This window comes from Triturus cristatus, chromosome 4_2 (assembly GCF_964204655.1).
Source record: "Triturus cristatus chromosome 4_2, aTriCri1.1, whole genome shotgun sequence".
NCBI lineage: Eukaryota > Metazoa > Chordata > Amphibia > Caudata > Salamandridae > Triturus > Triturus cristatus.
In genome coordinates, this window is record NC_140586.1 from 182,420,571 (window position 1) to 182,434,901 (window position 14,331).

Sequence of the window (14,331 nt, forward strand, 5' to 3'; positions counted from 1 at the left end):
GTGTGACCAAAGAGCCATCCAATGGGAATCAATAGGTGGGCTTTAAGCCCACTGTCAGTAATTTCTTGGTAAGCTGACAGTAGGTATTTTTCAACCAGACCGCTTTGCTGCCTGGGAGGCTCGAACTAAAAAGCCCTGTCCAGTGCTTAATTTATAAAATAATGGGTTCCAGGGCACTTTTCAGGAGGCCACTGCAGCTTGCACTACCCATTGCCTCTGCCAGCCCTACTAATGAACATCACTACTAACCATCACACTCCTACAAGAGTGACAATTGAAACTATTCCAGGCCCCTCAAAGCAATAACAATGGCTTGGGCTGCAGCTATTAGTCATTTTTAATGTGTATTGAATTAATCAACAACTGTTGTTGTGCTCATCTCTAAACTAGACACACAGCGCCACCATGTTGCGCACTATCATAAGTGCCGGTGTTGTCAATTAAGTGCTGTGACGAGCATCAGAAGCCACCAGCTCAAATTAAGCACTGCTGTGCACCAGCAACTCGAATCAGCTGACACCAATCGTAGGCCTCCCTAGGGCCTGGAAAAGGAGATGAAAATCACACTGGTCTCCGGGTGAGGGAACACTGCTTGCCAATACTCAGCTGTCAAACATCAGTTCAAAAACATGGAGGCAGGCGAGAGCACTCAAATGCACCTATTGAGGAAAAGCGCAGGAGTCCATTGCGATGTGACGGCAGGAGGTGTGAGGAAGATGGGAAGAGGTCAGGGGGTTGATCTGGTGCTAACAGTTAAGCTGAGGTACATTAAGGGCTGATTACAAAGTCTTTAGCAGGACCTCATTGAGACAAAGGGGGGTGAATGAGCTGCTGTTTGCATGACATTAAGTCAGGCAGCTCCCAGCTGCTCCCCTCGCAATATTGGCGCCCTGGACCTGGGTTCAGCTGGACCGGCCCTGACTGCATCGCATAGCATTCACGGCGATGAATGGGCCTTTGCCCCTATAAAGGTTATTAAGAGTACTTAAGTGCTATATGCATTTTAGGACCTGGACTGTTAATGCAGAAAGCAAAATTCTGCCCCCTCCTGCTTCCTGTGATGCACCCATACAGATTTTCATATCTCACAGACATTCATAAGCTTTAGGCCGAACGTGGGAGTGCCAAAACTTGGAGCGACCCCAACCTACTCCATTGTGCCCCGCCCAGCTTTTAACTCGCCTTCGCCCTTACGAGTGTCAGAGTACAAGTTACAGAATAGAAGGCAATATGCACTAGAAAAAGTAGTGTTAGTTGGGTATTTCCCGCCTCTAGAGAACGCTCAGCACATATGGCTCGTGCTTGATGTGTGTTACTGGAATTTGTATGTATTTTGTTTTTATCCTCCATGCTTTTCACAAATATTCACTACTCAACTTCTGTCATTGGGGCAAATGATCCTGCCCATTCCACTGCCCCCCCAAAAAATGTATTTTAAAATGTGGCTTAGATATATAATAGTGACTGTATCAGATGAAATTCCACAGTCCCCCACCACACTATATAAATTAAGTTGTAAAACCGTACATTTCCATATCTATTTAACTGACAGACGCGCACTCATACGTTGATGTCTGTCATATTTTAGCTATTTGAGCTGCCAAATATTACACACCAATACATCCACTGGTAAATGCTAGCATTATACCATAAATGTATGTTGACATATGCAGTTATTTAAAGAAATTTCATCCTGTTTTTTAATTTCCCATGCTGTCCATCTGCCCAGCTGCTGGGCTACAATTCATGAAAGACAGAATGAAGAGTCACTTAAAAGAAGCACCATTTTCTGTATTTAGCCACTTTTAAAAGTAAATGCAAACAGAAAAAACATTGTTTTCTGTCTGTATTTATCTCTAAAAATCCGCAAAAACGGAAAACGGGGAGCCTTAATTGTAAACCATTGATTGAACTTAAAGGTGTAATTATCTTTCTGGGTTCAGTTCCAGGGTTGTGAGATTGATAAATTTGTCTTGGAAACAGCCATGTTTTCATCTGTTTTCTGAGCTGTATATGCTACTAAATGCTTTAAATCGTGGCTGACTGTAAGCTCTAGACTAGAGCTTGGCGACTTGTACTGAGAAAGCAGTGTCTACCTTATGGTGAGGTGGTATGGTGATCTGTGATGCAAGGCTGGAGCGCTGTGCCCTGTTTTGTTTGCATTGCCTACATTTAACTTTAGGGATATTGGCTCTTTTCCTTGGGAGTCTCTCTGGACAATTCTGAGTGTCTTGAACTTTGCCCTTCTCACTGTAGTTAGCCAGTGGAGTGACTGCAGTGATTTCTTATATCTTATGTCAGGCTCGCGGGCTGGTGGTAGTAGGTCACATATTTGCCAGGTCCCTTCAAAAAGCTGGTAGGGCTGGGCCAGGGTCAGCTACACCGGCTGGTAGGACAGAGTGTGATAAACATTAAGCTGGTTTTGTGAAGAGTGCACAGTTAAGGCCGACTTCTGCCCCTGAAAGGTCAGAGAGGTTGAAACACAGGTAGTCACATATTAGGCCGTTGGGCTGGGACAATCCATCACACGTCTAGCCAGTTGGGCTGGGGAAGAGCCAGTCCTAAAACCTGTCACTCAGTGCATAGATTAGAGATAGCAACAACACCTGGTCTAGACATACCCATTGTATCTTGGTTCACACCATCCACGCTTCTTCTGACTTGGAGCAGTTTGAGGCGTGGATCGGTACTTGTCTCACATGTCAATACATAACTTGTGTCATCACTCTAAATGTAAACAAGCCAGACACACAACTTCAGTAAAAAAAAAAAAAGACATCTATTTGGAGTATCTATACAAATGCAGGGAATACTCATTTCTAGAATTGAGTTCTACCTCCTCCCCTGACCCCTTTCCTTCGGGAATACTTTAATCGCACCGGGTAGTAACTCCCAGGAGGGCATACAGCACCCTTACTCTGAACAGATATTCACTCAAAGACTCTGGAGGTAGTGCTATCCCCACTGCCGCCCGTAGCCCCTCAACGCCTACATCAGTCATACATCATTCAGGACTGTACATCTGAAAGGCCAACGGGGCTGGGGCAGAGTTGGTAACACTCAGGCCATGTGTGTTGTTGCTGAGTCTGTCACTTATGAGGACATTGGAGCTGTGGGAGAGCCCATCACTCATCAGACTATTGGGGCTGGGATAAAATCTTTTACGTCAGGAAAGTGATGCTGGGGCAGAGTCCGTCACTGATGAGGTCACTAGAGCTGGGGAAGAGCTCGGGGTGGGGGCGGACTCACTTACGGGTAAGGACATATGATGCAGAATGTCACCTACCCATCACCCTTATCTCGAGGCTCATAATCTGCCAGTCCCAAGGCTCGCGCACACCTGGGACCGCTCCCAGGCTTCCTCGGAGGCCTATGAGGCGAGCCGCACGTGCCACGTCATCCTCACCTGCCCCAGTCCCCGGGCGAAGGCCCAGCGGCTCCAGAGGCCAGAGGGGACCCAAGCATGCGTCCACGCACCGAGGGGCTGCTGTCCGGACTATTGGTGCTCCTGCTGGCCACCGCGGGGGGCACTGAGAGCGATGGAGGAGGGGCCCCGAGAGAGGCAGGTGCGTTCTCTCAATAGGACCATGGCCAGCCCTGGAGGTCCATTAGCCAGGTGGGAGAGTCCCAAACTGCCTGTTCAAGGAGCCACTAGGACAGGGCCAAGGGGCGCGGGAGAGGGGAACACACGTCACTTAGCTACCATTTGAGCATAGAGGGAGAGTAGGATAAGGTGAAGGTATATGTACAGACAGCGTGAGTAGCTGGGGCACGTGGGAAGAGAGGCTGCAAAGCTTGGGGCGTGTGGTGGATAGTGAGGAGCGCAGGCACTTTGTCGGAGAGTATGAGGTGCATGGGAAAGTAGCGCGAGGAGCCTGCGTCCGTAGGTAAACAGTATGAGGTGCTTGGAGCCCATGACAGACAATAGCTGGAGAATGTGGAAAGAGATGGCGTACATGGCACGTGGGCAGACAGTAGCAGGTGGCTGGGTGCTTGCACCGGCACTATGAGGCGCTATAGCACGGGGACACTTGGGCAGCGCATGAAGAGCTTGGGGCACGTGGGCAGACAGTAAGAGGAGCCGGTGCCTGAAGGCAGAGAGTGAGAGGAGCGTGGGGGGAAAGTCACATCTGCAGATGACAACGACTGACTGTGAGGATTCTGGCTGAGGAGGTCTGGGTCTGAAACGCTCGGGTACCTTGTTGTGACGGCTGTCGGAGTCTACATGAACTTTGCAACCTGAGCGACATCCCTGCCATCGGACCATGTACGATATGAGTAACAACACGAGATAGCTGTTCTCTTAGTTTATAAGATCTGTCTAATCGACGGCATAGCTCTGCTGTCAGCCTGTGAGACATGTAAACCAGACGGATATATCTGCTACGGCGGTAGGGTCTATGTAATATGAGGGATAGGTCAGCTTTCTAAGCGTGCATGATATGTACAAACATGAGGGGTGAGATATATGTGTAATGTGAGAGATGGCGTCGCTGCCTGATCATGGGTAACCTGAGGGATAACTCTGCTGTCTGAGTCTAGAGGATCTGTCTGATCTAATAGACGGCGCTGCTGCCAGCCTGTGAAACGTGTAAACTCAAAGGAGAGCTCTGCTGTGTAGGTGAGATCTGCCTACAACGAGGGATAGTATGAGGGACAGCTTTGTTTCCTCAGCATGTAAAATAGGCATAAGTATAAGAGATACAATATGTGTAGTGTCACACTTAGCTTTGCTGCCTGTTCCTGGGTAACCAGAGGGATCATTCTGATGTCCGAGTCTGTAAAATGTGTGTAATCCGAGGGATAGTTCTGCAGTCCAAGGTCTGTAAGTGATGTATAACTTGATTGAATGGTATGCAGTTTTAGCTTGTGCGACACTTATAACTTAAGAGAAAGTATACTGTAATATCTGCATTATATGAGGTATGGCTGTGCTGCCTGAACCCGTGTAACTCGGGGGAAGCTCTGCTGACATTTTCTTTGGCCTTAATATACCGCCACATACTTATTAATACCCTCTCAATAAAAGTAACTGCACTAGGCGCAGAAACGGCTGCTGAGTCAGACATGATAAGAATAATGTACCCCGTCTCCAGCAGGGGGCGCTGTCATCAGCATCGGCCCACATCCTACTACAGCGGTTGGAACATTTCTGTCTGAGAACCACGTGGAAATCACTTCCACCATCAGTGGCCTCAGGGGTGGAAAACTCTGCGTGTGTTCTAACAAAATAATACATTTTTAATATCTAGCAGCACTTATATCGACTCCAAAATATCTACTATGAACATATGGTCAAGAATAGCAGATGTGGAGTAAATAACATTGAATCTATACTTCAATATATAGGATTACCTTGACAATATGTCGAAGTCATTTGCATGGATCAATATTATTGACCTCGATACTTTATTATTCAACCAGTTTCTTGATCGATCAGAAACCAAAATATTCAAAAAAATACAGACAGGAACCAAACATAGGTGTAAAAGGAGACAGTCTGAGACGGTAAGTCAGTGGGTTAATGAATTTCCTGCAGAAATCTGCGTGTGACCTGCTGGTTCCTGTGCCTGTGATAGACTTCAGCAGTTTAATATTTCTGCTATAGCAATCCTTGCCTAACCTGCTGGTCACAAGTTTCAGTCTGAGAAATATTCAGTTCAAATGATTGATTCAAGCTGGAATGAATCAGTCAGAGACTACTAGTTAAATTGACTGAAAGAGAATTGATTGATGATAGCTTGATTACATTTCAGAGTGAAATAAACGTTAACAGATTGCATCTCAGAGAATGATTCAATTTGAGTGTAACACTTGCTTCTTGATGAGAGAATCTGTTCACAGGCAACTGATTATATTGCAGAGCGTGAATTAGTAGCTCATTGCTGTTTTAGCCTCAGAAATTAAGTTGGTTTCTGGTTACACCTGAAGAAATTGATTACAAATGACTGCTTCTGTCCAGAGGGAATTGGTTGTGGATTACTGATTATATCTCAGAGAAGCAATCTCCTACTGATTACCAATATCACTGAGAAGGAATTGTTTGCAGATCACTAATTACATTCCAGAAAAGTAATTGGGCCAGATTACTGACTCCTAGAAATAACTACTTACAGGCTACTGATTACATCTTAAAGAAATAAATACTAAAAGATTACTGATTCAATCTAACACGAATCGACTACAGTTTACTGACTGCATCCTAGAGAAGGAATTGTCACAGTTACTAAATACGTCTCTGAAAAGTCATCAATTTCAGATTAGTGATTGATTGGGAATCGATTACCAATTACTGAGTCTATCTCAGAGGAGGAATCAGTTACCGCTTAATAACAACATCTCAGAGAAGGAATCATTTACAGACTACAAGTTTCATCCCAGAGAAAAATCTGTTTCAATTTGCTGGTTGCATCTCAGAGAAGGAATCAATTACAGATTAGTAGTTAAATCCCAGAAATGGAATCCATTAACGATGACTGGATTCAGGTTGATGCACTGCAGTTACTTTTCCAGCCTGTCCTTCCATCCCCAGATGCCTGCTTTTCTCTTCCAGGTGCTGAAAAGAAGCCTGTGGTACTAGAAGAAGTCACGGCCGCACAGGCACTTATCGATTCATCAGAACTCGCAGTCATCGGATTCTTCAAGGTGGGTCCATCCCTTTCTTATCATACGTTTTTGTCAGCCCTAGGGGCGCAAGACTTAGGACCGAACTTTCTCAACTAATACTTCAGCTCAGCTTCAATTACTGCAATTGCAAACAATTGTAATTTTTCTCAGAAAATAGTTAATGTTGTTAGCCTGTCTCTAATTGGCATATGAGGGATCTGGTTCCAACGTGATAAAGTGGTTTCTCCAGGGGCTTATCTTGGTCAGTAAGATTGGGGGAGGGGGGTGAGCATCAGATTTTCCGACAATTAGGCTGGCATATAATGTTTCAATACATTATACTTGTCCAAATGAGAGGAACCGGGAGCTTTTTAAGCAGGTCCTGCACAAGTACTCCCAACCGAGGACTAGATATAACTGAAGTGTATGCAGTTCCTAAGTGTAAGTGAGTGTTCAAGTCTGTGAAAAAGTGCCCTCACACACCCCGAAGGATGTCATGCTTCATCATATGGGCTTGCTCTTCGTCGGCCTGCCGATGCAATGCCACGGGAATCAGATCCGGGGTAGATAGGAAGATGGCTAGTTGCCACGCCGCCTTGTGTCGTGAGTAACAACTAGCTCTGCTTAAACGCTCCCTTCGGTACTTACCTGAATTATTGGGGGTCTTTCAATATCAGGTAAATTGGACCTGGTATTCACTCGCAAAGCTGATAACTATTGAATTCCTTGTACTCTGAGCACCAGCATTACAGTAGTGTAACACTCATGATAATTTCGTTTTAACCACTGGTCCTGATGAATTGCCACTAGACCCGTTAGGGGTTACCTTAGGCAAGAAACATGTCGACTTTACACACCGCGCACGCGTCTTAGGATCATTGTACCCAGCTAGGGCGTCTTTGTTTTTAGTGAGTTAGTGAGCCCTAGGATTAAAGTTTAGGCAATAGGGTCTCCCCAAACCTTTTTTAATACCACACTGCACTCACTACACTTTATTCCACATACCAACATGCTCCAATTGGCTTCAATAAAAAGATCTCCACCAAAGAGCCCTTTTGCAGGGGCCTGTCGGGCATTGAAGCACTAGCCGGACTAGGAGCAATCCCATATGATGAAGCATGACATCCTTTGGGGTGTGTGAGGGCACTTTTTCACAGACCTGAACATTCTCACTTACACTTAGGAACTGCATACCCTTCAGTTATATTCAATACATTATACGACAGGTAGTGTGCTTCAGAGGGGCCTAAGGGGCAATGGAAAGGCAGAGGAATGATGGTTGGTAGGATTACGACGAGAAAAAACACAATATTTTGTAAAAGAACCATTGTTTGGGGACTTTCAAAGCAGAGAGGGAGAGAGTGTGTCTGCATTGTTGTCTGTGTGAAAGTAAACATCCATGGTGAAATCCGACTGACATCTCACAATATCTGACTGAAAGCACCTGTACCCAACTACTTATCCGAAAATACATTTTATTACGAGATGTCATCAGTGATGTCATGAGTGATGTCACTGACCATGTCATGAGTGATGTAATATGTGACGTCATCAGCAGTGGATTGCGGGCGCGCGAGTCATAGTTAGCTGAACTAACTATAACGGGGGAATTTCATTGTTTTTTTACGAGTGAAATGTCCAGCTAACTATAACATGTGTGAAACCTATGGTTTTTTCAGTGAATTTGCAAGGTTTTTTAAATGCTAATTCCTAACTATAACGTGTGTGAAATCTATGGTTTTTTCACTGAATTTGCAAGGTTTTTTAAATGCTAATTCCTAACTATAACATGTGTGAAACCTATGGTTTTTAAGTGAATTTGCAAGGTTTTTTAAATGCTAATTTATGAATGTATTTTTATATTTTTTAAATATTTATTTTACAATAAGCTACCTATATATATAGTTATAGATTAACTTTATCCTGTAATATGGAATGGCTCAGTTTTTTTTTTAACTTTGGATACAGTTGAACAGCATAGTTAATATCGTCTATAAACTTATAAACACTTTAAAAAAAAATATATATATTTTTTTTAAGGGTTTTTGTCCGTGCACGCACCGCGTGCACGGTGCACGCATGCGTACATACTCCGTGTGCGCATGCATACGTGCTCCACGTGGGCATACATACGTCGTGCGTGCTCCGTACGCGCGTGCTCCATACGCGCGTGTTCCGTACGCGCATGCGTGCATGCTCCGTGCGCGTACGCGCTTGCGCGCGTGTTCCGTACTTGCATGCGTGCATGCTCCGTGCGCGCACCGTGCGCGCACAGTGCGCGCACGGCAAGTCATGTGATTTAGAAACAACACTTTTCATTGGTTTATAGTAGTTCCAGAAACTTCCAACACCACACCCACTCCCCTCATTATTACTTCTGATTCCCTGGGAGAAGGAGCTGAGCAGCTTTTCCAGTACTCCAGTACTTGAGAATGGCAGAGCAGCAGTCATCTTCTGGGAGTGAGCAGGAGACCCTTGTGAGACAGAGACAGAGGAAACAGAAAGACTCTTTTATTTGGCAATTTTTTACATTTCCAGTGGGGCAGAAGAAGGTGAATGCTCCAAAAGTCACCTGTACTCTTTGTGATCGTGTCTTATCAAGAGGAGATCCTAAAAAGAAATACTCTTTTAGTATGTTCGTTATGATCAGGCACGTTTAAGATGTACATCCTGTGGCTTATGCTCGAGCTGCTAGAGAAAACCCTCCAGCAGCTCAGCCGAGCACATCCGCAGCAGCTCAGCCGAGCACATCATCGACAGCTCAGCCGAGCACTTCATCTGCGGCGGCAGCTTCACCTGGTTCGGTTCCTCTGGATATACACCCTCTGTTTAAGAGGGTGCATATACGGTGCAATGCGTGCAATGCTCTTCTCTCTTATGCGGACACCAGCATTCCCCTAATAGAGAGCAAGATACAGCAGCACACGTGCGGCACCCTATAATTTTTGCCATGTCTTTTTTTTCCTCTGTCCCTCAATTAACACAACGGCTCTTTTTAGAGGCACCTAACATCTAAACACTTAAATGTGATTTTTAATTCTATTTTTTTTTATGAGCGATTTAAAAAAAAAAAAAAAAAAGTTTTTTTCACCCTTCATGGTCCTTCAGGGACCCCCTGACAAAAGCTAGGGGGTCAGGAACTCTGTACCCTGCCCCCTTTTCACGTTCTCCACCTTTTTTTTTCACTGTCACACACAAAATGGCGGTCGACACTTCCTGATTTCGACCGATTCGAATGTTGACTGACATGAATCCACCAATCAGAATTACGCTCGCGCACGGCACGGTGCGCGCACGGTGCGCGCACGGTGCGCGGCTATAGATATTTATGTGCTTTTAACTGCAATTTTCTCAGGAACTACTGAACAGATTGACACCATACGCTTTGTTGAAGAGGAAGCCCTGCTGCTGCTCTTTGCCCTCTGACCACTGGTGACCTGCCTTTGATTTTAACTGTTCGCCGGACCCGCTTCGCGGGTCCTGCTTCACCAGTATTACCTTTGGGAGAACTGCGCTGTGTCCGTGAGGCTTGTGGTGCTCTGGGGTACTGGGCAGGGCTGCGAGCATTTTAGCAGGGACTCCGTGTCCCAGGAGTCCCTGCCTGGCCGATTGAAAACACCTGGCCCGCTCTCCTTGTCAGCCCCGCCCCCTGCACACGGTTTGTGAAAAGGAGTCTGCTTGCCTTTCCTCACTGGGACGCTTTGTTGAAGAGGAAGCCCTGCTGCTGCTCTTTGCCCTCTGACCACTGGTGACCTGCCTTTGATTTTAACTGTTCGCCGGACCCGCTTCGCGGGTCCCGCTTCACCAGTATTACCTTTGGGAGAACTGCGCTGTGTCCGTGAGGCTTGTGGTGCTCTGGGGTACTGGGCAGGGCTGTGAGCGTTTTAGCAGGGACTCCGTGTCCCAGGAGTCCCTGCCTGGCCGATTGAAAACACCTGGCCCGCTCTCCTTGTCAGCCCCGCCCCCTGCACACGGTTTGTGAAAAGGAGTCTGCCGGCCTTTCCTCACTGGGACGCTTTGTTGAAGAGGAAGCCCTGCTGCTGCTCTTTGCCCTCTGACCACTGGTGACCTGCCTTTGATTTTAACTGTTCGCCGGACCCGCTTCGCGGGTCCCGCTTTACCAGTATTACCTTTGGGAGAACTGCGCTGTGTCCGTGAGGCTTGTGGTGCTCTGGGGTACTGGGCAGGGCTGTGAGCGTTTTAGCAGGGACTCCGTGTCCCAAGAGTCCCTGCCTGGCCGATTGAAAACACCTGGCCCGCTCTCCTTGTCAGCCCCGCCCCCTGCACACGGTTTGTGAAAAGGAGTCTGCCTGCCTTTCCTCACTGGGACGCTTTGTTGAAGAGGAAGCCCTGCTGCTGCTCTTTGCCCTCTGACCACTGGTGACCTGCCTTTGATTTTAACTGTTCGCCGGACCCGCTTCGCGGGTCCCGCTTCACCAGTATTACCTTTGGGAGAACTGCGCTGTGTCCGTGAGGCTTGTGGTGCTCTGGGGTACTGGGCAGGGCTGCGAGCGTTTCAGCAGGGACTCCGTGTCCCAGGAGTCCCTGCCTGGCCAATTGAAAACATCTGGCCTGCTCTCCTTGTCAGCCCCGCCCCCTGCACGTCACACTAATTATATCTTTGATATCCCTCTCCGCTGCGCGGGAGTGCGCGGGGAGCGCCCTGGGCTAAGCCCGGGCAAAGGGCGGGCCGTTTGAGGCCGTTCGAGGACGGTGGAGGCCGGGACCGGGCCACCCCCCCTTCATTTGTCCTGTCTTGCTGGACCCCCCTGGGGTTTGTACACCTGCTCCCTATATATTCATCGGCAAGCCATTTATCCCACTGTTACAATGGTGTTAACAAGAGGCAGGAAAAAAAAGGCCGCGGGAGGGGAGGGTAACCTTTTAGGTCCGATGGACGATTTTATCATTAAGGCAAACTCTTTTATCGACCAGAGTATCAGCCTTATGGAGGGCAGGGTGTCTTTAGACCTTGCACGCGCCAAGAGATCTTCTTTGGGTGCTCTAGCGAGTGTAAGATCCCCTGAGCTAGTTATTGCTCCTGATCACAGGTCATTTAATGAAGGTAGGCGTAGCTTACCAAACATGGTGGATCTATCCGCAACTTTGCTATCAGACTTACAGACCAGCACAGATCTGGAAAAATCCCCTGACCTTCTCCCGCAATCTCCACAGCTATCCTCGCAAGTTATGCCAGAAGAAACAAGAAGAGATAGAGGGAGGAGGGAGGGCGCCGTGAGGAAAAAGAAGTTGGACATAAATCAGCCTTCTCTAGTTCCCAATACACTAGTTTTTAATAAATCAGTTTCTAGGCCTACTTCAACTGAGTACTTACACCCGAGAAAGGTACAAGTAGTTCACTCCGCGATAGCACATCTCCCAGCACACGATAGTTCAGACCCCATTTTTGTGGCCTCATTGACTGATGTCCCTAGCGGTGGAGAACCACTCCCGGTCTGATAATTTACAGATGTCATCAAACAGTATAGCGGATCTATTGAAAACTCTACTCACCCCAATAGAACGTAGGTTAACAAATATAGAAAATAAATTCATCAATCTTTTAAATCTGTATAAGACTAAGCAGGTATCAGAGACACAAATTCCACGAGTAAAAAACCAGATTCAGAACCCAGCCAAATCAGCACTTCCACAAAACTGTATATCTACTCCTACTGCCCCATTACAAAAATTAATTCCATCCACTAACTCAAAAACTAACAGTTCAGCTAAACCCGCCCCTAAAAATATCGCCACCTTAACAGTGGCAAGTACTTTGCCTTAAAAAAAAATGGTACAAAATGCTCAAGCCTCAAAAAACTTGTCCCGGCCACTACCAGCTTCAAAAACAGCACCCCCAGTTTCTGACACAGGTGGTATGAGGGTAGGTCAACAGGCTAGACTTCCTGTTGACTTGCCCCCGGAAGCCTACCCCCTTGTGGTGGTAATGACGGGTGTCCCTGAACTCTTGGATTATAATTCAGAACCCACAGGGTCCCTTAAGAACAAAGTGCAATTCTGGCTCAATACTAGTTGCCCTGTTCCACCGACAAGGTCCTACAGGATCCTTATGGTACGTAGAACTACCTGGGTGGGCCATGGCAGGAAATCACTGCCAGGCGACTGCATCGTGGTAACCTTTGATGAGCCTAGAGCAGCCGACTATATCTGCGCATGGGAAAATTCATGTAAAAGTGGAGGAATAAGCATTAAACGGCTTTCCTTTTTTTATCCTCCAAGGTCCTCAAACATCCAAGAGCCATCTTGGCAATCGATGGGTCCCCACTACTTCGACTATGACAGCCACAGGCAGACAATGGGTCCCTGTCATCCCCAACACGACAATCCCTGGCAAATAGTGGGGCGTCGACATCTGGGTAGAGACTGGGACAGCTGGGGTGGGACACATACGTTGAGGGCGGTCAATCACGAGCGCACTCGCCGGGCTCCCTGGTCCGGTATTTCCACACATAACCGATTCAGTGGCTTAGAAATGGTCGATTGACCACTAACATTGATTGACCCCTTTAACTCAAAGTCTACTATGGGTAATGTTAATACACCTGATTTAAATAACTCAGTTATATTTGGCGAAACAGAGGGGTTTGGGGTAATAAGGACACAGGCGTTTGATGGTGCAAGCACAACTAACAGGGAATGTAGGCTTTCTTCCTCCACCGTGACTCCTCAGCTATTAACAACACAACATTTACCCAGCGACATCAGCTTTAGTATAAGATCTAGTGTAGCAATCACGGAAGTTAGGCCGAGTTTTCCATCCTACAGCCTGATTACGTGGAATGTGGCAGGTTTGAGTAAAAAGGTCCACCAGCAAGCATGGCTGGATGTTATTAATAAACACACTATAGCCTGTTTGCAGGAAACCTGGACGACTGAGGAAGTCCATATTATAGGATTCCAAACCTTTCATTTGCCCGCACTTATTAGTAAACAGGGTAGGAATAAAGGAGGCCTTTGTACTTATGTGGCTACAACGGCGGAACTTAGGGCCATCAAGTGTCTTAACGCAGAGTTTTATCAGGTCTTGGTCTTTAAAGGGCCCCGCTCTATCAATGTGATTCTAATTAATTTTTATAATAATGTACCATCTATCCACACAGAGCATGTTCTTTACAATCTTCTCAATAGCATAATATCTCTAATAGATAATCTTGCAGGTGAGAAGGTGCTAATCTGGGTAAGGGACTTTAATTGTACTGTCTGTCCCCTTTCTGCAACTGGCTTGTGCGGCCTAGCAGATTATGGGGAAGACTGCCCTACCCATTTCACCCACTCAAAATTAGGCAACTCCTTAAATAATATGATGTTCTATTTGAATTTGTCCTTTGTAAATGAACTGTGCAGCCCGATTATTCCGTTTCAACCAACTTTTAACGGACGAGGGTGTAACTCCACCATAGATTTCACCTTAATGTCCCCGGCCCATCCTGGTTGCACAATCCTCTGGGAGACTGGAAAGGCTCTTTTCGGAGATCATTACCCCATATCATTCTCAGTAAAAACAATGGGAGAATGTAGTCAACTCAAGAAGAACCCTAATTATGCTCCCAAGGTTAATCTGGGTGCTATAAATGGGTATGTTATCAAATGGGATAAAGTTGAGCCAGCTGGCTTCTTAAAGAGCTTGGTTTCGACGTCTCTCGAGGATATTCACGTATGTCTAACAGCTGCCATGGAGCCTGATAAAGTCGTGGCTGCCTTTTC

At 46.5% G+C, this 14,331-nt stretch overlaps 1 protein-coding gene across 1 annotated transcript in view; it reads left to right on the forward strand.

Annotated features, from left to right (window-relative positions):
• The first annotated feature begins 3,396 nt into the window (after positions 1-3,396).
• The window catches only part of ERP27 (endoplasmic reticulum protein 27), an 85,148-nt gene continuing 74,213 nt past the window's right edge, over positions 3,397-14,331 (forward strand). Inside the window, exons 1-2 of the mRNA XM_085601018.1 lie at positions 3,397-3,566; positions 6,554-6,645. Of these exons, the coding sequence (XP_085457144.1) occupies positions 3,464-3,566; positions 6,554-6,645 (195 nt within the window). The 5' untranslated portion in view covers positions 3,397-3,463. The remainder of the gene's footprint in view (positions 3,567-6,553; positions 6,646-14,331) is intronic.